Source organism: Lutjanus erythropterus, chromosome 7, assembly GCF_056507025.1.
Source record: "Lutjanus erythropterus isolate fLutEry1 chromosome 7, fLutEry1.hap2, whole genome shotgun sequence".
Classification (NCBI taxonomy): Eukaryota; Metazoa; Chordata; class Actinopteri; order Lutjaniformes; family Lutjanidae; genus Lutjanus; species Lutjanus erythropterus.
In genome coordinates, this window is record NC_139323.1 from 40,044,368 (window position 1) to 40,069,747 (window position 25,380).

Sequence of the window (25,380 nt, forward strand, 5' to 3'; positions counted from 1 at the left end):
GAAGTAACAGAAGAAAGGTGTTGCTGGAGTTTGTGTGAAGTCAAAGATCTTGTTGCTATGTCACTTGGAGTAGGATTATCTGGGACAACGACAGAGATGAAACCCGAGCAGGTCTTTGCAGTGGATCTGTGTTTTAACGATGATGACCATAACAGCGATGTCTCCTCTTCATACAGCACCGTACCAAACAAGTTTTGTCGTTCAAATGTCAGCGAGGTCCACCCTGAAACGCCTCTGTTTCCATTACAGATGAAGATCTACCATGCACCCTTCAACAATTAACAGGCAGCTTCTTTAGCGATCAATATTTGTTGCTTTCAACAAAATACACACATTTCTCAACAGACGCAGAGTCCACCAGGACAGATCAAGTCTGGTTCAAATCTTTTCCACGTAGTTGCCAGGGAAGAGACCTTCCTTTCCTCGAATCCTGCCTGTCCACCAGCCTGATGGATCTACACAGAAATTAAGCAGAAAAAAATATTGTTAACCACTGTAGGATCAGTCGGTTTAGAGCTTACTGATTGCTCTCTATCCACACCTTCTTTGACGAGGTCGAGCACGTCATTGACCTCAAAGCTGATCTCGTCCACGTCCTGGCCGACGTACTGATACAAGGCCCGGCAGCGGGGCCCCTGGGGTCGAGGCTGTGGTTTAGGAGCAGGAGGAGGTCGCTGACTGATGCTCCTTTTCCTCTGCATCCTGTGACAAAGAGACAGAAATGACAAAAGGATAAAAGGAGCTGCTGATGAGACACTCGCATCAAAAGTTTCTTTGAGGTTTAATGGCCAGACAGGGAGAATGAAACCACAGAGAGAACTCTGAGGTTTCTGTATGATCATAGCATGTGGAACCTTTTCATGGTTTCTTTTTAAACTGTAAGTACAAAGTCAAACCAGAACTTTGTGTTCTGCTCAAGAAGTAAAAGAAAAACTAATCCACAATCATATCAACATTTGTAATAACACAGGTTGATAAAAAACAAAACCTTGCTCAACAGGCAGATCCATCTGTTTAGATAAAGATGATAAAATGGTCTAACATCATTCATTTAATGTGTCCGATATAGGAGACTAACGATACCATTTACCCCAAGAGCATCATCAGTTCAACAACATGTGCCAGTCCATGGCTGTGAGCTCATAATTAATCTGAGGGCTAACCATGTGACCAGAGACACCAGAGATTACAGCTGATTACATCAGTAAGAAGACAAACTTAGAGAAAGCAGGATAGATGCTTATTATTATAAAGGAGGAAACCGACAGATACAGCTATGTGTCAGTTGTTCTGTGGGGCTGCTAAAAGTAGGAATGATTGTTGATCGTTTTTCTCAAATAGATACACACAAAAACTCAAATTGCGCACAAACTATGCAAGTCTAAAAACTCAAAGTTCATCTATAAATAACAAGACTGCTAAATGCTGAGCACAATTCTTTTGTTTCCACTCAAACAGAAATTCTAAATCACATTTCGCACATGTCAAAGCACAAATCACATCATTTTGCACATGCTGTTCACATGGGAAATACTAGCTTTTCAAAATGCCTGATTACCAACTGGTGTTATTCACGTCTCACCCGTTCAAACCCAACTGGCAAAACACTCTGGAGAGGAAGAGGAGGAGTGAGAACAGGAGGGGAAGGTGAGCCGGTATTTCTAATGAAATCTGCAACTTTGGTTGACCATGTACTGGACTGTGGTCTAACAATGACTGAAGCGAGATCACTACACCCCCAGAAAGACAGTATAAACATTTTCTTAGTGCAGGAAGGTTTACAGCTGGTATTCAGTCCTCGGTCAGATGACTCTGCAGTGGTCTCAGGTATTTCTCGGCTCCAGCTCTGATCGTCAGTAACAGGAACATGACACTCAGGTGAACACGATAATTTTCGCCTCTTTTCCAGCACAACGATATGAAAGCTTTTCACTTCTGTTGGTTAACTTTTGTGGCTCTTTGTAATCTCAGCTACATTTTTTCATCCGAGTGGCGCTCAGCTCGAACACTGCTACAAATTAGCTGTCACTGAGTTTATGAGAGACTGAAGTAAAAGATATAAAAAAAAAGTAACCGTCATAACACTTGTCACTGTCCTCCGTCCTGCTGTTTACTGTTTACTAACCCCGTTTTCCAGCGTAGATGAGACACTAAACGTGATACATCAAAAAACAAAACAAAGAAAAAATAATAACAACAAAAAAACAGAAAGGCAAACTCGTCTACTAGCAGTTGGAAAGGAGGCATTGTCTATTTTTAGCAGGTTTATCTCTACTTAAAAAACCTGTATGTATAAAACCGGTATAAGAAACACTTTTGCCTGTAGACATGTTTGGACAACACTCCCTACAAACCAGTTTACTTAGGCCTGGTTTTTACAGACCTTTAGATGAGCAGCAGGTAGTCTGGACGTGACATCAGGACTTCACCTCTCTATAAACAGGTTTGTCTCTCTAATTATCATTTGTTTGGCCTCTGTGACTGTTGAGCCTCACCTTCACAACATGCCTTAACAACACAGTGAGCCTGTCCGCGCTGATTTTCAGTGACTAATCAGCACCACCCACACATGCTGCGTTCGTCCCTTCCTTCCCTTTTTTTTTCACGTCTCATGAGTGGATCTTTCTTACCCTGACATGCCCTGGTCAGGCACATTGAGGAAGTCCAGGTTCCCCTGGTTGTACTGGTTGTGGGCTGGGACTCTGGGGGCCTTCTGGGAGCCCAGTTTGGGCGGGCCCGTGCTGGGTGGCCGACCCTGTTTGTGCGGGGCGGAATATGTGATATCTGATTGTTGGTGCGGAGCGGCTCTGGAAAACTTGGCTCCTCCATTCTGGTGTGCTGAGGAGAGAGCGTGGAACAAAAGTAAAGATAAAACTCAAAACCCTCCAGACTTCTACACAGATGAATGAAAACCTTGCATAATACTCGGATATTAGCTTCAAAATCCAGTTTTTTAAATTAGGGAAGAAGTATTGTGTGTGTGTGTGTGTGTGTGTGTGTGTGTGGTCCTAGAGACACCTACTGCTGCTGTGGAACGACATGTAGTCAGCAAAGTCTTACGACCTTGATGATGTTAAATAGTGAAGTTTATTTTAATCCCATTCCATTGTCATGATGACAGACTGTTTGCCATGAAACAGGAAGTTGTTGTAACTTGTGTGGCTGGTATTATTTTCAGCTTGTGAGTTGGTATGTGTGTGTGTGTGTGTGTGTGTGTGTGTGTGTGTGTGTGTGTGTGTGTGTGTGTGTGTGTGTCTGTGGGTATGACACATTTTTGGTGACACATTTCAGACACATTTCATTTCAGACGAAGTCGTATCCCCAGTTGGAAAATGCTGATATTTCGGTCAGTGGTTAAGGTTAGGGTTGGGACAACAAATGACTTGAAGTCTATGTTATGTCCCCTAATCGTGACAAAATATGGTCGTGGAAACACCCCCTGTAGTCGGGGCTACCACAGAAGTGGCTGTGACTACTTTGGCAGGTGTTTATCTGTGGACCAAATTTTTTAATGCAATTGCATCACAACTATAGAGCAAGATGCAGTCATGAAACTTTACAGAAGTCTGATGTGTGAGGTCCAACCCATAAGCACAGAGTACTCATGTAGTAATGTAGCAGTGATTACTGAATACTCATGGGTCAGAACATCAACATGTTGATGGGCGTCACGACTGGTGTGATCCCATCACAAGATGGACTCTAGTTGATTATAAAAGTGGACGTATAGAGTAGGTAAAATGCAAATAGGCTGATAAAGTACCTAAAAAAACTGCTTAACTACAGCACTTGGGCAGTTGCTTTTTAAGTCTAATTGATCATGTAAATGATTAATTTAGTAGGATGCACAGATAAGAAAGATAAGGAGTAAGATAGAGTTGTGACTTTACCTCTGCCGGCATAATTATTTCTCCCTCCACCACGAGTCTGCGGGGCGCTCTTCCTAGTTGGCTCTGAGGAAATAAAGCTCAATTACAGTAACATTCAATAAACAAGAATCTATGTTTAGTAACATTTTACATCTTTGTAATATTTTCTTTAATTCTTGTTTGTCTGTGTGAAATTTGCTCTAAAGTTCTGGCTTGTTGCTTCTTATTTCAAGGCTGTTCTGTGTCATTGTTTCTTTTAACTTACTGGATGTCTTGGGTAAACCATCCCCAACTGTGATGGTGAGGGTCTTCCCTCCAGGTTTAAGCTGGGCCAGGTCCCCTGGACCCCTCTGAAACACCACCACCCTGGTGCTTCCTCCACCCCAGCCCTCTTTCTTCACCCTGAACTCTAGCCTGAGGGAAGAAAGTGTGTTAGTGATTTGTGTATACAAGTTTCTACGCAAATACGGCCTGTGAGAGCGTGTTGGTTCCTCTACCTGTCAGTGAAGGAGATTGTCAGTTTTCTCTTGGTCATGTCCTCGTAGCGTTTCGAGAGCAGGCTGAGGAACTCTGTCTTAAAGTTGGACTCCAGCAGACTGTCGTACTGGGACTCATGTAGGATGAAGAAATCATCCTGTCTCGTACTGAAGAAAAAAAAACAAACAGATGACTATAGCAGCTAGAAAAGCTGACATTTTCTAAAGAAAGTACAGTATATGCCACTGCTGAAACACTGTCAACCTTTTACTCCTCACATGTTGAGGTTTGGATCATTTAAAATGTCCTTCTATGACAGTAATATCTCAAGTTAAAGACATTATAGCTATGTTAAGCTGTACCTGAAGTTAAAACAGGAAAAAAGTTCAGGTTTCAGTTCAAGTGTGTAAGGAGCTGAGAGAGGCTGAAGTGTCAGTTCAAGTGAAAGTCCTAAAAGTTGAAGATGTTTACATGTCATGTAAAAATATTCCACAACATAGTAAAGTCCTGCATTTGAAATCCTACTTAGGCAAAAGTAATAAGTATTACCTGCTAAATTTACCTGTCTTTTGTTGGTAATATTTTATAATACATTACATTATAAACACTGATGCATTATGGTGTAGGCAGCATTTTATTGTTGTGGTTGGTCGAGATGGAGCCAGTTTGATCTATTTTGTGTACAGATAGTCCAGCTTAGGTTAGTTGGTGACTCTAAATTGTCCATAGGTGTGACTGTGAGTGTGAATGTCTGTTTCAGCCCTTTAATGAACTGGCGACTTGTCCAGGGTGAACCCCGCGTCTTACCCCCATCACCCTTCAAGGATAAGCAGTTACAGACGATGAACGAATGAATATTCCAGCTAGTTTAGTTCAGTGGTTCTCAACCGAGGTGTCTGTCATGTCTGTGAGAAGATTAATGAGGTAGGAAGAAAAGAAAACTGAAAGTCCACAGCACACAAATCTGTTTTCATTTGTCACTTTTCTTAAGTATTAGATTTTTTTTGTGAAATACTGAATAATTTGTTATTTAGATAAAAAAAAACTATGTGAGAAGCTTAAAGGGGAAACGTCTTTTTTGGTTTAACTGTTCACAATTTATAAGCCATATTTCCACTTCATGACTTGACTCAACTTGACTCTAATTGCTTACTTCTATTTTGTTTTTCAACTGCAGATATTATAATACTTCCTTAACGTAGGTGGAGCTAATGTAACTACACTGTACATTTACCGCCAGGGTAACAACTTCACAACTTCACTTTGTCGACTGCTCTCTATCCGTCAACCACAGACTCACTACGTACAGAAAAAGGAGCTACGCTGTTCGTAGATGACATGAAGGGATGGTGTTCTTCATATGGCTGCACTGCACGTCAACTAACCACGCAGTGGTTTTGCGGGCTGCCATTTTTGAAAGAACAAAACACTTGTGGTCACTAATGATGGTAGCTTGGCTTTTTTAAAATGCCGGGTTTGTGCAGGAGGTCCCGTATCAAGTGACCAGTCAGTGGTCTGCAGTGTTTTCATGTTACCTTTCAGTATCGGTTCAGATCACGTAGAACCTTGACTGACATGATACTGAAAAGAGTACCAAGTACTGGCGCTATCTGTAATGGAAAACTTATGAATATATAAATCGATCATTGCAGTGTTTGCTTTAAACATGTAGTATACATGCATGTGAAACTGGTCCTGAAATGTCAAGTTCTCATTTGGTAAATCAATAAAAATTCTATGAAATCTGAGTTCAACAATTGCATTAGCTTTATTTACTGTTATTGCAACAGTGGCTTCTTATAAAGCAGTTACTGACCAACAAAGCAGCACACCAGTTCTGGTATTTTAAACCACAATTTAACCACAAATGTCAGGAATTACCAAGTGCAGTAATGTACATCTTGTAAACAACAGTCGTACCTGAGAGAGACACCACTGATGTTTCCAAACTCTAGTTTTCGTTTCAGCACCTCCTTTATCTGTCCTTTCTCAGGTCCTTTCTTCACCTTCTCTCGACCAATCAGATAGATGCCCTTAGGGGTCAAGATCAAATCTCTCTTGATGGACTGGCGTTGCGAGAAAAAAAGGAGAAGTGAGAACCGTGAGAAACGCCAAAAAAGGAGAAGAAGAGTGGGTGGCTGTAAGGAAGAGGTAAGAAATCTCTAACACCAGTAACCTTCTTGTTGGTCAGATTTTACAAAACTGAACAACATTTCATAAAGTTTTACCTTGAACCTGCGATCAAACTTGTTGACAGAATCGGCAAAGTCGACACGCTCCCTCTTGGCCAGAAACTGTCGCAATTCAGGCCTCTGCTCCAGACCGAGGTAGTCTCCAACAAAGTTTCTGTTGATGCTGTTCTTCCTCCTCTCCTTCGAGTTGTACAGGATGTCTGAGGCTGTGTCGCAAGGATGGAGAAATATTTAGAATCACAGCTCCAAATATGTAGTTTAGTAGGAACAATATTTTTGTGTTTGCAACTCACCCTCCTCTCTCATCTGTTCATACTTCTTCCTGGCGATGAATCTTCTCCATGACTTCTGAATGATCCTGGCAAATGTGTCGAACTTCCTCTCTCTCATCTCCTCCAGCAGGAAAAGCTGTGGAATAACCAGCACGAGGAAAGAGTTTGCATTTATCATATATTTCTGAATATATATGCTATGTTTTCGGGCACTGCAGAAATGTAAAAATGTAAACTGAGCCTCTGCTCATAGAAATGTATCAGCATGTCATCTGCAGTGCTTTAAACTGTAGCATGACATGCAGATAAAAACACAGGAAGAGGACGATTCTTCGCTATATCTGAGATAACTTATTTTTTGGTCACTTGGAGGTAGTTGTCATCAACTTTGAAGTTTATATGACAAATCAACACAATATGAAAGTTCCTTCTTGTTGCTTTAATAAGTCAAAAGTATGTAAGTATTATCTGCAAAATGTACTTTAAGTATCTAGTATTGAGCAGAAAAATGGTCCATTAGTTTTATACTATGATATAGTCTATGAAGTTGAATTATGAAACTGATAAACTACATGAGTTTTATGTGTAACAAAATATTATTTTATTTGTAAAGTAACTAACTACAAATGTCAAATGGATGCACTGAAGTAAAAAGTACAATATTTCTTTCTGAGTAGTTGTAGAGTGGAAATTTAAGCAGCATGGAAAGAAATAGAAAGAAATTGGATAGTAGAAATAATTAAAGAACAAGTAACTTAAATTTGTAATGAAGTAGAGTACTTAAGTAAATTTAGTTACATTGCACCACTGATCAGTACAGACATGAAATGTTTGTTACCGATTCGGGGTTCTTGACGAAGATTTTCGTGCGTCCCATCTGGTACTGGTCGTTATCCATGTTGACAGACCTGAGGAGGTGAAGGACCCCCTGCTGCTCTGGACCTCTCCAATATGGCCACGTCTCGGCTGTCAGAATGGCGTACCTGGATCCAACGCGTGCACACACGGCATAAGTACACACACCAACCAAAATTTACTTTGAGCTGTATTGTAACACACAAAAATGGATGCATCAGTTCAAGACGTGCAGGATTAAATTCACCTCATCAGAAACTTATTGAAGGCTCTGCGGTACGCAAATCCAGCCCTTCTCACACGGATGTTTTCTCGCAGTCCCAGGTATTCAACCTGATGCCTGACCCTAAAAACAGACGGGATACCAGCATTCATTCAGAGGGGTTCGCTGTATGTTTGAGTGTATGTGTAAACGTTTGTCACAGCGAGGATGCGGTGAGGATGCTGACCTGCTCTCCTCCCAGTCTTTCGGCCTTTTTGTCTCATTGGGTTTGATACAGCGGATATAGTGCGGAGTGCATTTCATCAGCGTGTTCACCAGATCATTGGCTTGTCTCTGTGGAAAACACCAGTGTGCAATCAGTGCAGTGTTTCAACACAAACACAAACTCTATTTTCTACTCTGTGCAGTCAAACTGAGGTTGAAGTGTGTTTATTTTGTGGTTTCTCTCAGTTCAAACTCTCACCTTGATCTTTGAGCTGGCGGTGGTCGGCCTGCTCTTCTTATCTGTGTTCAGGTTTTCAGGGAACAAGCTACGGATGAAGTCACTGTAACAGACAAATTTAAGGGATTTCTTTTTTCTTTTTTTTTTGTAAACATACCATGAGTGAAAACATTTCATGGGTGTATCAGACTTACTAATCGCTGCTTTGCATGAGCTCAATGAGGTCAGGGAACAACACATCCCGGTTTCTCTCACAGAAGCCGTTGATATCATATGACACCTGAGACGACAGCAGACATTATAACTGCTGTGTACGCTTTACCAACCAGGCTACGTTATTAGTTAGAAGAGAATGCCGTCAGAGTATTTGCTGTGCAGCTGTGTACACTTTAATGTGTTCATGCAGCACTTCCTCTTTGTGTGACTAAGCCCTCAATCACAACACAAGTATTATAGGCAGGAACACTACTGTTTAAAGTAACATTCACTTTCTTATCAAAGGGTAGGATGGTCAGTTTGACTGATTTCATGCTCATACCTTTCCAGCGTAGTGATGTACGACGAAGCCGGAGTTCCAGCTGTTGAAATGTTCATGCGTTCCCACAGCGGCCTGCAGTTTCTGCAGCAGGGTGCCATCTGCACCCTCTCCTTTGGCGTGCATGGTGGCGCACACATCATCCAGCACACTCATTATACCAGGCGGGTTCTGCGAGGAGATGATGGTGTAGATGAGTTTTATTGTAAACAATCAACACTTGCAACTGATTTTACATGTTTGAAAATGTCTGGGAAGAAAAAAAAAAGCCCTAATGCAAACCTACATTGTTATTATTTGATGTTAAAGGACTAGTTCATATTCTTTGCATTGGGGTTGTATGGGGAGACACTGATTGATGTGTATGACCTATACCTAGTAAATGGCGGTGGGCAGTTTGGAGAAGCAACAGGAGTACCGGTATAGGAAGCTAAACAATGTACTGCCGTGGACATCTAATAAAAGGCCTACCTAAAAAACATAATATCACTTCAAGTTCACTGTATTTAGAATATTTTCACTGCTTTACCCAGAAACCAGACTCCTTTGACAAAATCAGTAGTTTAACCTCGCAGAGCATAGTTATAGTAGTTATGAACTTACCAATTTATTTTCAATGAGATCGCACACAATCTTGTTGTTGAAGTACTCGATGGGAGTCCACTTGATGCCCTCCTGAACGTACTCTTCCTGAGAGAAAATTAGAAGAAATCAAGAAAAGGAGCAAAAAGGAAAACTGATTGAAAGACAGTGGATTTGAAGTGTTTACGACAGATTAAATTATACAGTGGCTGACGCTCAATCTTTGCCTCTATCTAAAAGAAACCCATGCACTCAGCATAGTCCAGAAGTTAAGAGACAAAGAACACAAATCAAGGATTTACAGAAGCAATAAATTTCAGTGTAGCTACCTGCTCAGCCTTCAGAGTCAGTTCAATAAAGATCTGCTGTAGTTTCTCGTTGACAAAGTTGATACAGAACTGCTCAAAGCCATTTCTCTGCAGGAGGAGAATACAGTCCAGTCAATATCAGATTATCACCGCAGTATATCAAATCTTACTGTGTTGCACCGTCGGTAAAACTAACATCTGTTATTTTAGTGGCTGCCCATAAATATTATGGAACTGTACATTAAAATAGGACTAACCTGGAATATCTCAAAGCCATAAATGTCAAGTACTCCGATACTGAATTCTTCGTGTGGTTTTTGGATGGCTTTGTTTATGGCCTGGAGAGGATGGACAAGGTAAGGCAGAAATATAAATACAAATGCATTTATGTCAACCTGTGTTTTCTATTTCATTTAATCTGTTTTTGTTGCTACTGTGCTAAAAAAAAAAGTCTAAATACCTCCACCAGGAAGTCAAAGAGTCGTGCATAGAGGGCTTTGGCCAGGGCGTCTCGTGTGTAGGTGGCCTGCTCCTGGTTCAGGGTCACATTAATGCTCTCAGACTTCCCTCCCCACTTCGAATCCATCTTCCGGCTGGTCAGCTTGTCCTGCAGACGGTTGGGGTCGATGCCCAGCAGATAGGCAGGAAAGGCGAGCACTGGGAAAGCAAAGTTGTAATTCAAATCAACACAAATATATCAGTTATATCCAAATGAGCTTTGTGATAAAGATGGTGTGCTTCAAGACTGAATGTGTAAAGACGGTCTGCAGAGAATAAAGCTGTCTGCAGATTCTAGGCAACATAATTTCTGCAGTGCTGTTGCTATTGTAATGTTACACCTTGTGTTTGAGATCCAGTATTTTTCTGATTAGGCATCTGACAATTAAAGTCTAAAGGGTGAAAATTAGACAAATTTTATAATACGCCACTATAATCATCATTCTAACATTCTTTATATTATATTATCCTATTATCATATTAAGCTTGGTAAATTACTCACTTTCAGTCATATTATTTGAGTAATAAATAACAATCTTTGGAATAATCTATAAAGCAGCATGGTAAAATTGCCACCCTAGATGTAAACACCAATTATCTGTTGAGCAGGAAATCCCTGGGCAGCAAACAAAAGAGAAGATAAACAAGGTACAACTGATGTGCACGGATTCTATCAATTAGCAGGATGTTCACCATGGGACTGCTTCGTCATGGTGAGCACTAATTTACTCCAATACCCTGTTGGTAAAGGGGAAATTTTACAATATATCCCAGGTGAGAGTGTGTGTGCACATCATGCACAGATGAGTGAAAAATGCATGTGTGTCTGGTGTGTGTGTGTGTGTGTGTGTGTGTGTGTGTGTGTGTGTGTGTGTGTGTGTGTGTGTGTGTGTGCGCGTGTGTGTGTGCGTGTGTGTGTGCGTGTGTCTCACTCACAGTCCGTGCTCTCCACCTGCCCATAGTTGCCTGCTTCTATGAAGCTGATGTTTCCCAGGTGGAGGATGCCTGCGATGATCTGCAGCACCTGAGTCTGGATGTCACCTGGGATCCCGATCACCTGCATGGCTTCCTGGAGACGACGACACAAAGGCAGACAGGGAGGGCAGCAGTTTGTAGCAGTTACACCAACTAGCATGGGTGAGATTCACTGGAAATATCAGATTTTCAAAAACATATTAAGAGTATTTCTTCATTTATTGTATGTACACATCTTTTATTTCCTGTTCTTTCTAGTTGGGAACTATTAAGCTATTAAAAATTAACATAGCAACTATACTATTATTATTAGGTACATTTAGTTCTCTAAAACTAGTGCAGATTAATACACAGGGTTTCTGCAGGTTTCCACAGGTAAAATTTAAGACTTTTAAGACAAGTATGAATTAAGATCTATTTCATGTCTGTAATGGCTAATTGCAAAAACAGTGCATTAATTAACCTCTTATTAACTTATTAATATTAATTAACATGAAATCTACATATCCAAATAGCGTAATAGAAGACCTTGTCCTTTCCACACTTGAAGGTGGTGCATGAATCTGGGTGGTTGAGCTCCCAGCACTTTACAGAGTGATCAATCAAATTTTACCACAATTTAAAGTGAGACTTAAGAAAATGTAAAGTTGACTTCATAATCCAATAAATGTTTAAAACCTGTTAAAATCTTATTGAAGACATTTTAAAGTCTTAACTTCCTATTATTGTAACTGGTTGGATATTATAGTACAGGTAGGTCAGAAAATATATAAGCTGTTTCAAATTATGTTTATCTTATGCAGTTTAATAGAGTTCTGTTTGATGTGTACAGTTAGCTACATTTATCTTTACTTTTACCTTTAACAGACACCTTTGATTTTCCATGTGTGGGAACTGGTTTATGGTAATATAATCAAATGCAACTTTGTTTGGAAGATTTCACTACAAACTCACAAAATAAACAGACATGATGAGCCTTAAGGTTTGTTCTGAGTTATTAGTCAGCCTAAATCAGTTTCAGATGGCTTCTAAATTAGTTTATTCATATTACTACACAGAAAACCTGGGGCCATGCATTATTCACACAGAGGAATACTGTTCATTAGTGGTTCCCAGCATTTTTCGCTTGTGGGGCCATAAAATGAAGTTCTGGCTGCTTTGTAACTCTGCAATCACAGCCTGCATTACATCTGTGAGTCTGCAATTCAATCAAAAAGTGATTTCTTACTCAAAACTTCTCAGATTATTTCATCTGGATATTTTTAACAAGCTAAAAGAGGCTACACTGTCTAGTCATGTAGGAATAGCATAAATGTCATAAATTTGTGTAGCAAATTCCTCTTTCTTATTCTTATGAATCAGTGCATGGCTCCTACATTTTATCTTGTGGCCTCTCGCAGGGATTCACTGCTCATTTTCTATATCATGTATGTACCATAGTCTCTTGGAAGTCTTTGCTGTCGTTGGTCCCGTCCACCTTGTAGGTCCCTGACTGGTTGAGGTAGTAGTAGTAGTCTGGGGTCATGATGCCCAGACCTTCTTTCTGCTGAGCGTTGGCGCCCTCTATCAGCTGGAAGAGAACAGTGCAGGTAGAAGAGTGGTCACACATGAAACTCTGAGGCAGTGCTTTTCAAAAATGAGGAATAGTTCAGTTTCATCAAAATGTAATTTTAAACCGTGAATGAAAAGCTACTTTTCCAAACAGTTTTTTAAAGGTGGCTGTGACCAATCTGTGATGATCTGTCCGCGTCTCCCGTCAGCCTCTGACCTGATAGTAAATGTGGAAGTTCCTCTCGCTCTCATTCTGGCTCACCACCCTCGACTTCTCCAGCAGGAAGTTTGAGATTTTGCCACCATCTGGCTCTCCTCCTCTGCTGAACTGAATCTCAAAGTATTTCCCCTAATAGATGCAAAATGATTGTCAACAATCAGAGGTGACAGTCTGTCAAATCTGCCTTGTGCACTCACTGCAGTAAACAACCAAAGCCTCATTAGTCAACATTAATCAAATAAAACAGCAGTTTTCAGATAAGAACTGTGACTTCCTACATGAGTTAGAAGATAGTCTGCATACGTTGAACTACAGTGACCACACATAGAACTGCTTGTGCTGCATCAACACTGACGGAAAACAAATTGATGTCTTGCACTGAAGCTGCACTCATGTGTGTTGATGTGGTTTATAGGTGTGAAATTAGAGCATCAGGACACCACTGATGAGAACTGACAGGGGATGTAATGAAACGACTTTCTGTGAGCATCAATCCAGCACATTGCTGTGCTACAATTCATGTACTCTTATATCCACAAAATACAATTGTCTGCAGAGGGTGCGTGCTGTCAAAACCACTCAGATTTGTTCTGATATTTAATCTCTCTTGTTATGTTGCCAGTAGAGTTGAAACTTAATCACTGACTATTGTTATTATTAACTAATTTTTTCAAGCAAAAATGCTAAACATTTCACCATTTTAGCTTTTCATTTGTGAGGATTTCCATATTTTTCTGTTTCATGTAATATTAAATTCACTATCTTTGGGTTTTGGATTGTTAGACGAAGCGTCATCTTTTTTTTCTGACATTTCAGAGACCAATGATAATGGATTACCTGAGAAAATAATCAGCTCATAGTAACAACAATCATTTCACAAACAGCAGTGTGAGAAATCAGCTTTGCATGGAACAAGTCTGTAATGCAGTCTAGAAAATGAGAGGGGCTTCTGTCTTACTTTGATTAAAAATTAATTCTTGATCGTGGAAACAGCAGTTGATCAAACCATCTCTCTACTAGGTCCATCTAATACTTTTCCTGGAGCTTTCAGTTGTGTCATGCAATCAACCTCAGCAGCTGGAGCTGGAGCCAAAGATTGAGATATTTTTGTCAGCTGCGGTTTCCAAAGTTAAAAGTGAACTTTCGGTCTCTATTTTTAAGCCAACATGAGTGAGAGGTCGTTAATGCCGGGGTGCACAATTTGTTTTTGGCGCAGTTGATTTCCATAATAACCTCTAAGACAAAAAAATGCAGTTCCAGCAGTCTGAGAGATTAAACTTCAGGCTTTAGAAAATAGGTTGGTAAGATCTTCCCACAGAATTGCTTCCTGCACTTCCTTGGAAAATCAGAAGTTTAGGTGTAATGTGTTAAATTTTAGCTGCCAGCTCATACTTCACATGGGAGGAGTTCAAAAAGCTTTGGCACTGCTGACTTTATTATTTCTCAGTTATTTTAAAATAACTGCTCTTTAGATTACTTCATATTTTGTGTTCTATTTTTTGTGTTTATTTATTGATATGTGTTTATTATTATCAGTATAATGGACTGATGTATTGTTGCTGAAATGGTGCTGTCATCTTGGTCTGTTGCACTTTTGTTTTTTTTAATTATTCCCTCCCTTAAAAAGAAAAACAACACTTCAGAGTCTGGTGTGTGACCTCATGGTGGCCTTAAAGGACAAATTTCATGACAGTCCATCCAGTAGCTGTTCAGATATTTCAGTCTTGACCAAAGTGGTGGACCAACCAGTAAACTAAGGCTGCAACTGATAAAGTTGATAATTTTCATCATTTCATTTTCATAGGATTTAACAGCTGCTGAATGTTGTGGTGAGCTTTTGTCGAATCTCTGGTACTGACTCTAAACAGAGGTGCAAAATGAGTTTCTAATGAGTTTCAATTCTCAATTAATCCGGTAAGCGTTTCTCAAAGCAAAGAGAGAGGAGGAAAGAAAACCAGAAAACTCAAACCAAGTCAACTGATTATCAAAATAGCTGGCAATTAATTTAATAACTGATTCATAATGATTATTTGATTGATTGTTGCAGCTCAGTTTCTTCATAATTTCAAACTGTACAGTAGCTGAAGTAAAGATCATACTCACAAAACGACTGGAGTTGTTGTTGCGGACGGTCTTTGCGTTACCAAAAGCTTCCAGCAGAGGATTTGACTGTAGGATGATGTCTTTCACATGCTACAACACACACACACACACACACACACACACACACACACACACACACACACACACACACCCACAGTCAAAAAGTGTGAGACGCAGCAGAGATCCACTCACTGCAGGAAATATAAAGATGTCTTGAGTCATCGCCTTCTCTACCTGAACTTTCGATCCTCCTCCAGAGACTTTGGAAATGTAACCCATGATATATTTGGCGGCCACTGTCTTTCCAGCACCGCTCTCACCACTACAGGACCACAGCAACCATGACACAACAGGACACAACACACCACAGGACAACTTAATGTTACTCAAACTGCACCCCAACACACACGCACATGAAAAACCAGCAGAAGAAAAACAGGGCTGTGTGATCACCTGATGATGACGCACTGATTCTCTCCATCAATCATCATGTTTCTGTACATGTTATCAGTCAAGGCGTAGATGTGCGGTGGATTCTCATATTGGGCCTACAGAGACAGAGGGACAGAAAGGAGGTTTGTGGTCAGCTCAGGCTCACGGAGGACAGAACAGGGACTGTTGATAAAATGCTGAAGAAGTTTACTCACAGCTCCTTGGTAAAGTTCGATCTCTCTGTCAGTGAAATAGGGCATCTGCTTGAACGGGTTAACTGATATTAATACAGGGCCGATGTACGTCTGAGCAGGGAAGTCAAGGGAAAATAATCCTGTCAATCACTTCTAGAACCTGCTTTACATTTCCAGTACACCCTTACCTATGTTGCCTTACAGCGCCCAGTGCGGATACAAATATTTGATACTTTAAAATAAAAAATACATTTTGTCAATAGCCAAACTTTTTGGGGTACGTTTGCAATTTATTTTACATAAATGCACGATATCAACGAACATAAGCATCCCTTTCTCCTGTTTGTTGTGAATTATGACTAATATATGTACTGTGTTTGACATTTTACAAGTCAAGGCTGTGTGACAGATGAAATTAATTCATTTAATTGTTATATTAATAAATTAAGGGGTCTGACATGCATAATAATATTGGCTGGCTGACACTGGTCAGGCTCTAGTATCATCCCCAAGATATTTGAGTATTTTATGCATAATGTTGAGAAAAAAAACACCAAGCAGAGCAAATCTAACACCATTCCCCAAGCAATGTTCCTCTTTTAACAAACCTGTCATCGATAACAGAATATAGCGAAAGAGGCAGACTGGTAACTCTTTTTACGCAATAAAATTAAGCAATCAAGTGACAAAATCTCTAGCGCTAATTCAGCTTTTGTTTTGTGGTCTTTAAACTTTGCAATGAAGAAGGCATCCATACGTTAGCAGTAATTACTTAATGGATTTAGAAATCAATACCAAGCAGCCATATTAATATGAAATAGTTAGGTCAGAGTTAAGGTGCTGCTAATGAGCATGTTGGCTCACTGGAAATGCTTTGCAACACTAAATGGAACAAGACCTTAATTAGTGTCATTGGAAACACCCGTGTTTACCCTGCAATGTCATATTAATATGATTGTTGTTAAAAAGGTTTATTACATGGACTATTTGGCTAAGAATATGAAGGTTTGAGTCCCATTTAGTTAGATTTTTATCTTAAGTCTAGAGGATCTGTGATGCTGCACCTGCACAGCAGTGCGTACAGTGTTAGCATGCTGATGCTCTGCAGGGATACCATCTGAGTTTAGTGTGTTAAAATCTGTAATTTGTACAAAAAAAGAGTATAGCTGAGGCTGATGGGAATGTCATTAATTTTGGATGCTGACATGTAAAGATGGGCAACATATCAGCTCCCCCAAGGCCAAAATATCTCAATCGCCCCCTGGGGGTTGGCTGCAGGACAGGTAATAAATCCCCTCCATGATAGCAGGTGCGATATGGGCCAAACTAAATAGTCAAGGTACACGTCAACAAAATTTTTTGTCAAAGATGATTTCTGTCATTTTAGGTAGTTCTGATCGTGCTGATTTTTGTTTTATGACAAGTCTGGTTTTAATGAGCAGTTTGATTCAGTAAAAAGAAGGTTTCGCATCACGAGTCAGCTGAGACCTGCTTGCAACTGAATCGGTTTGGTGTATGAGCGAGAGCTCAGGCTTGATACTGCAGCTTCAACCCTGATCACAACATCGCCGACTCTGGCTCCACATGAGGTAACCAGCACAAGATGGCAGCACTCGTATCTGTGATATTTTGGCGTCATTCTTGTACAGTGGGAGGAAGTGGAGGCATGTCATCCATCTTTGCTTACAGTCTTTGGTTTTGCAGGTACTCTGTTACAAATGTGAAGTCAGTGAAGGACACATTTAAATTTTGACCTGCTGATGGTAAAAGATTAAACCACCAGAGTTATTACAGTTCATACCGAGGGCAACTGGAGCAGATCTATAATTGTCAAATAGTTGTTGAGACATTTCACTCAAGGTTACAGCTGTGAACGTGGCACTAAATGAAAAGTCAGGGGATCAACAAAGTCAGTAGGATTCGTCCTCTGAAAACTCTCAGTGTCTGTACCAAATATCACGGCAATCCATCCGACAGATGTTGAGATATTTCAATCTGAACCAAAGTGTTGAAATGACAACTGAAGATGTTGGTAGCCTGGCAAATAAATTACAACATTCAGTTGTATCCGTTGTCTGGTCAAACTTGTCTGTGGTGGGGGTAGCAGGGGAAATAGTGAGGTCATGACTTCAGTATTTCTAAAAAAAAAAAACACTGTGCTACAGCCTGCCTGTTAAATGATGGTCAAACAGCCCATACTTCCTGATTATTGTAATTAAAGAAGTGCCTGTAAAGTCAACGCATGCAAACACCGACCACAAGGATCTTTCACTTCATGTCAGCTCACAACCCTGAAATTTAAACGTTGTTTTTAAATGCAGGAAATATCTAATGATTGGTGAAGATTCATATTATCCACTAATAGTTGTTCCTGGAAACTTGCAGGTCCCATGCAATCGTGGATTATTGATGTGGTGTAGTTGAGGTGACACGAGCTGCGTGCAGCTTCAATATGAATTCTTTACCCGACTCTAAATATGGGTTTCAGGTTCAGCTGTGCTCTGAGAAGACGGAAGTGAGCTGTTGAGTCACTCAGTGAATGCAGAAGAGGAAGAGTGAATTCATTGTATTTATGCCCTTATATGTTTGTTCAAATTGTTTGTGCTTTGGTCGGGATATTTGTGTCTGCCTGTGTGAAGTTTGGGGATGAATGGAAGAGTGTGACATCACAGAGACAATGGAAGGTAATGTGTTGGACAGGATACACAAAACTGAGGATTTCAACACGTTAATGTCAGATTAAACTTCTCAACTTGCTGGTGCTTTTAAGTGATAAAAGGTCAAAGTAGAGGCTGGCCTCTGATTAAAGTCACATTACTGACACATAATGACTAAACTTCCTGTCCCTCAATCATTAGGATGTCTTCACCACGAGGAAACGAGGAGACTCTGACTTTGTTTAGTTTAGCTGATGATAATCATGTTCGTAAAAATTTGTGACAAGAACCACGATGTCAAAACTGTCCTGAATTTAAACCCAAATTATAATAAAAAGGATACAAAAATGTAGTCGTCCATGTATCTTTTCTTGAGGTTTTCCACGATGGCGTCCTCAGAGATCTTGGACAGCAGGACCATGTCGTCCACTCCGCTTTGCTTGACATTTTGACTCTGCCAATGGTACTTAGCCTGAATCACACACCAGATAGAGAAGGAAAGAAAGAAATTTGATTGTGTTTGAGATGCTGCTTGTCTTTGTATTGATCATTTATTGGAATAAGATGTTTTTTAGTTGAATAATAGAATGAAAATAGTACCATGTCTGAAATACTTAAAGGTGCACGCCCTTGAGCCGCTAAAACAGTTGTATAATGTCTTCTGTGGCTCTGGACGGACATTTGAAAAAAACCTTTTTATCAGTGTCCTGTTATACCAGCTCAAGGCATGGACTTTGAAAGACTGGGCACGTCTCCACATACGTCTCGAGTGACTGCTTGTGGACGAATGTCACATCTCTGCGCTATTTGCAAATAAAGACGGAGCTACATCAGCACAGTTTATAACGAACACACACAATGTTTTTGATGCACAAATAGAAACAAAGATATGTGTAGCTAGCTTTGTTGCAGACAGTGTTCACAAAGTTTAAAAAGTTTCTTCTGACTCAATAAATCACAAAACTGTAAGATTTTTTAAGGGAGTCTGGATTTTCTCCACGGACGACAAAGATGTCGCCTGTATTTGTTAGTTTACTGTACTTGAAACATTTTAAATGCTTATTGTCAATAAAGTGCTGTAAAAAATCAGCACAGAAATTAACTAATGAAAAACAAAACTAAGAAAAAACAAACTGCAAAATAAAATAAATAAATGAAGAAACGAAAAATAAAACATTAAAGACGAAAACACAAACAAGCAAACAAAAAGAGAAAAAACTGAAAAATGAAGTGAGCTGTGCGGTTAATCGAAGGTGTCTAATGAAGTGTGTAAATGACAAAGACAAGTCTGGCATCAGTCTGGAGGTGTTTGAAGAACATAACCCACTGTGGTCGCCATTACAGGAAGCTGGGGCTGGTTGCCAGGCAACAGGTCACAGATGATATGAGCTCATTTTCTAAGTTGGACATTTTAGAGAAGCGCCACCAAACTTTCTGCTCAGCCTGACCATACACAGCACCTGAGCGTGACGCGACGAGGAAACGGCAACGACGGATTTAACTTAAGAGCTGTTGTGTCGTGACGCGACGTCTGTGTCTCTGTCATCCAGAGGTTGTCAGACAGACCGTGGTCGTCTCCTGACACCCTCCTACATACAGGACCCTGAGGCGAATTTTTCTTAAGAGACGCAAATCTGTTTGATGTGTGAAACGGGTCGTGTCTTTGGCCTGGTGGTTGGGCTGTGGTCTCAGGCATCTACCTACAAGAAGAACCCTTACAGGAACACCTGACATACGTACCTCAGACTTCATGTTAGCCTCATAGCCGTCCATCACCAACAGTCATCATTAGTATCAAAAAAGTCGCTTCAAGCCTTATAGATTTAGACATTTTCTTTCATTTAATTCCTTCTTTTGTTATTAATTTGCTCTATTTTGCACCAGATCTAAGTAAAACTATTCAACAGCGGTTACATAAAAACACGTCAAAACACTTTTATCTCTGGAATTATCATAAAAAAAAAAAAAGGATTTCTGCCTCAGCCAAGCGTGGACCTTTATTTCAAATTTATACAAAATATTTCAGACTGCATCGAAAGGTAATTTTAAAAACAAGAAGATGCAATAAACATTTTAATATTTCAATAAAAGACATGTCATGCATTTTCTAATAACGGTGTGTGACATGTGGTGTCATTCAGTGTATTTTTATTTCTGAATTTAAATACCCTCAAGGGGAAACTCAAACGGAAATCATGAGTGTCAGTCTAATTTAAACCAGTGAAACTAAAAGTACAAAGGTTCTCAGTCTGTTCTAAAAAAAACAGTAAATATACTTTATAGACTAAAAGGACAAATCATGTTTTACTTTATATTTTTCTTTTTAACAACAAATGATTTCTGCTCTCAGTACTTTCTGACTTCCCTTCACTGTCTGTGGCTCCTCACCTAAAGCCCACTGGTACCAGCTGACAGCCACAAATATGGAGTTTAATTTACAGAAAAGGGCTAAATTTCCTAAAAGAGTTGGGCGTTTTAGTTTTTCTAATAAAGGTTCTTCAAATATGAGTAATATATTTGCAAGGGACTATTTTCAGCGGTGGAGTGATGCACATTTGGGCTCTACTGAGCATTTACAGCAGCAGGTGGTGTACGTCGGATTGACTTAAAATAAACCACAGCACCCACATTCATTTTAATGAAGCGACATGTCACGAACCTGTTGTTTTTTTGTTTTTGGACGCTTGAGAAGAATACACTGCGTCAGGCTTTACTTGAGGGATCAATTTATGGTTTTAAACGTTCGTCTATACGGTGAAAAAGTGCCAGCAGTTTTTAAATCTCACCGCTCTCAACAAATGTGAACTTTTCCAAACATAAGACAAGTTCAAGTGTCAGTCAGAAACTTCAGGAGCTCCTGCTGCTTCTTGCATATTACCTGACTATAACTGATGTTTGATTTGTCCGTTCTGGGATGTTGACAGAAATAATCTGTGCTAGTAAGACCGAGTGAGGCTGAGGAAAGCCCAAAGTGACCCCAACGACAGAAAACCTGGCTGATTAAAGCACAGTAGAGTAGAGTACAGCTGAATGCGTTTCCACCTCTCCTTCCTAATATGTTCAATAAAGCGTCTCCAGATCTTAAGAAACTTGCAGTGGGCAGCGGACTGAATTACCTCAAGATGGATATAAACAAAAAAATCCCAAATCATTTAGCCATTTTTTACAGCAAGGAGGGGACAAGCTGTAATGCAGAGGTCAGAGTTCAAGAATAGTTGGAGCAACCCAATATGTCTGCTGTATTTGTCGCTGTACAAATGGAAAATGTCATGCTAGAAACTCTGGAGCCTCACACTTACAGATATGACAGGTAGCAGAGACAGAAGGAGGTGATCTGTTCGGTTTATTTTTGGAAAGGTGCAACCAATGTATGATTATTATTGATTGAACATGCTTTAATCATATGCAATCTCTACACCAGTGCATCTTCAGCGTGGAGGGAGGAGGTTTCCAAAGAAAAAAGATAAACAAATTCTAGAATTAAATGTTTGGAGGTAGGGATTTTAGTCATAAGGTCATAAAGTTGTGTTGTTTGGAAGTCATGTTGAAGCGAGGTAACAAAATCTCTTATCAGCAGTGAAAAAGTGACGAGGAGCATTTCTCAGCAGATAAAATTGTCATTTAGCTGTAGGATCTTACAAACGCATTGATTTTTAGATATTTTTGATCACAGATTCCTCCTGCAGAGGCGGCTGCTCTCTCTGTCATCTGGTTTAAAACAATTCGAATGACATCAGTAACACGTTATTCATGATAACCTGATCAATTCAGCAGACAAGAGGAAACACATCAATAATATTCTCACATATCTTTAATAGTGAAGTGAGAATATTCATAATCATTCAGGATTCAGAGTTAAAAAAAAAACTAATCTCCTCAGCACTTTTGCTTTAAATCTTAAGTCAAGTCTCACAGCATGTGGATACCTCTCATTTTAGCTTGTTCGTTATATCTATTATTAAATTATAATGGTTAATATTCAGGACAGCTCCTCAAAATTTGGCACTGTCCTTAATTTTTCAGGACGCCTGATGCAAAACAGTTGTTATTATAGATATGTTATCTTTAACAGCACACAGGTCCTTATCTGACCAGTGTGGAAAAAACAACACGTCCACCAGGTCTGACTTAAATCAGGTGTTTGACATGTAGGAGCATAAAGAGACATTCGTGAGAGACTCGGCAGAGGTGTGATTTGTCCCCCGACACTTAAATGAGTTGTCACCAGTCTTGACTTGAGATATGAGTGTAAAGACTTCAGACCTACTTAGGACTTGCAAATTAATGATTTGAGCCCAGAAGAGTGAAAAAATACATTGAAGAAACTCAACAGCAGCAGCCTCAACATAAAAAAACCCCCTGTCACTGTGACCAGTTTTCACTGAGAGATTTAGACACCGAACTGTTACTAGAGAGATGTTTCTACTGCTGAGTTAAGATGCAAATATATGATGATTGAGAACCACAAACGGGATGCCAGTCACCTCTGTCATATTGTGGTTTTGGCACAATAGTGAAGATTTCAAAACCTCTTAAAAGCACCAAACCGGAACTCTCTGCACAGTTGTTGAAAAAAAAGGTGTTGTTGACCCTTATGCATCTTTCACACTGAAAAGTTATTCCTGTCTGTGACGTTGCCTTTGACTGTCAGTCACATTTAAATGGACAGATTTTTAAGGGCCGACTTTGCCTTTATGACTCTTATTTTGAAAGGGTAAATAAAACACCATTAAATCTTCTTGTTTAGATTGTCTGTGTTTTATGATTTCAGCAGCGACACTGTGTGAGCTTGGATCATTTTGAGCGTGAGGAGGAAGTGTGGTGTCAGAAACTACAGGCCTCGGCTGTAGTCCACTTCCCCCTCTCACACCTCATCTCTGCCTCTTGTGAAACCCTGTAAACTTTGTACATGCTACCGGTTCTCTTCCTGCAACTGCCTGCAGGACTCGGGGGGCTGCCAAAGGCACTTTCAACACTGTATGATATAAATCTTATAAACTGAGATTACAGTGCAGCTCAGTAAATTTCCTTATTCAAGATAATGTTATTTTCTAGCTTATTTTAGCATGGCATCACATTTTATGTCAACTTCTTGTCCTGTTTGCACTAAAATCTGCATTCTAGTCCACATTTTTATCTGAGATATGATCATCATAAATCAAAATACATAACAATGTAATCTGTATTTTACTGACTTGAGTTGTTCCCAGTGAAAAGACTTGTCCCGAAAAAGAGGAAACTGTTGTGAAGGAGCTTAATTTCCCTGAAGAGATCGCCTTCTAACATATATTATTGCACATCTCATTATGTTAGAGCTGACTGTAAAGCTTGAAATACCACTGTATGACTTGTCAGATGGACACAACTGAAATTAAATTCAGCTGATCACAAGCTTTGTCACTTTTACAAACATAAAAGTGTCTTAAAATTGCTGCTTTTTTGGAAACAAAGCACAGAGAGTCAAACTTTTTAAATCTAGGAATGATAAAACACAAAATACACACATGTAAGCGGCAGTTTTATGGGTGTACACACACATTACAGCTGTCTGAAGGTGTCTGAGAAAGCAAATGAAGGTGTGGTACTGTACCATTGTTGCAGTGGGCCTCTCCTCCTCAAGTGTCCACTGCGCAGAGAGTTTGTGTGTGTGTGTGTGTGTGTGTGTGTGTGTGTTGTTAAATCCACAGGTCGACCTCCTCACACTGCAGCCATCACACACACGCACACGGACGGTCCGAGCCAACAGCAGCCAGCGACCTACAAGACATCCACTGCCACAATTCAAACTCTACTTCCTCATACTCCCTCAGATGCAGTGTATGAAACAAGAACTGCTCGAAGATCTCACACACACACACACACACACGCACGCACACACACATGCTCTGATGCACACACACTCACCACCGTGCAGCTACTTCTGTATTTCTGTCATATTCATCAGAGCGAAGATGAAATAATGACCTAACGGGCTGATGATGACAGTATCAGTCAGCACATCAGCAGGTTAACAGCTCATGTTGATCCAGTTCATCTTGGAGGCAGCAGACGAGTTCTGATGGCAACAACAACCACCGTCACACACTGATTATTATCTCCGATCTGTTGCCAAATGATGGAGTGTCAGTTGTGAGCGGCAGCCGGCTCCACCCAGCCTGTGGTTACTTCACTTTGTGTTTGTGTCGTCAGAGGCTGCAGCTCCCAACGCCCATAATAACTGATACAGGTTCACACAGAGGTGGAGGTTAGACTGTGCTGCCAGGACTGTGAGGAGTGCAGGTGTCAAACTGTGCTATTGTCTTTACTGCTTTACCTGTACCTGCGTGGAAAACCTCGATTCATTGGCAGCTTTAGAAACTTCTGCACTCATGTTTATTCATTGTAGTAAATGAATGAAATACATAAACAATTTTAAATATTCGAATATAAAATCATATCATACACGGGGCTTTTTACGCTGCTTACCCTGACTTTGGCCTCACTGACCCTGTTCAGCAAGACTGAGCAGCCCCAAGTTTGTGGGTTACTCCCCTGAAAATCAACTTAACCCAGGTTGAAAAGATGCCAGTGTGAAGCAGAGGCAAGAAATGTTCAAGAGAAGTCACAGAAGAAGCCCAGGGGTAAGAATAACGAGCGTGAAAAGTCCTTAAAAGCCCCGCCCCCCTCATAAGTCCAACATAGGAACAGTGCACCATAAAAGAGACAGAAAATGGTTTGTGGTAATTTTGTGTCTCTTTGCAGTTGCTTTGCATCCCATTGTGGTTGTATTGTGTCTCTTATTGATCATCGTTTTGTATGTTTAAGGTCGTGCTACGTCTTTTTAAGGTCATTTGGCATCTTTTTGTCGTCGTTCTGCATCTTTTAGATGTTGTTTTGTGTATCTTCTACAGTCAGGCTCCACAATTAACAGCAATATTATTGAAATCACAATGTGTTCAAGAGCAATATCCTAATTGCAGAATCAGAGCCAGATTGCAAGTTTTGGAAAAAGGAAA

General features: G+C 40.1%; 1 protein-coding gene across 1 annotated transcript; it reads right to left on the reverse strand.

Annotated features, from left to right (window-relative positions):
- Positions 1–167: 167 nt before the first annotated feature.
- myo1f (myosin IF) lies at positions 168–24,484 on the reverse strand. Its single transcript, XM_084723757.1, has 29 exons — positions 24,290–24,484; positions 23,976–24,142; positions 18,729–18,857; positions 15,750–15,839; positions 15,556–15,650; positions 15,337–15,424; positions 15,103–15,192; positions 12,997–13,128; positions 12,664–12,798; positions 11,190–11,322; positions 10,216–10,412; positions 10,013–10,093; positions 9,777–9,863; positions 9,469–9,555; positions 8,869–9,036; positions 8,525–8,610; positions 8,352–8,433; positions 8,115–8,221; positions 7,913–8,011; positions 7,649–7,793; positions 6,832–6,946; positions 6,575–6,744; positions 6,267–6,412; positions 4,367–4,513; positions 4,135–4,283; positions 3,891–3,953; positions 2,631–2,838; positions 542–702; positions 168–455 (listed from the first exon to the last, which is right to left on the reverse strand). Exons 2-29 carry the CDS (start codon positions 23,976–23,978, stop codon positions 379–381), a joined length of 3,270 nt encoding a protein of 1,089 aa, XP_084579883.1. The 5' UTR covers positions 23,979–24,142; positions 24,290–24,484; the 3' UTR covers positions 168–378.
- Positions 24,485–25,380: the final 896 nt, after the last annotated feature.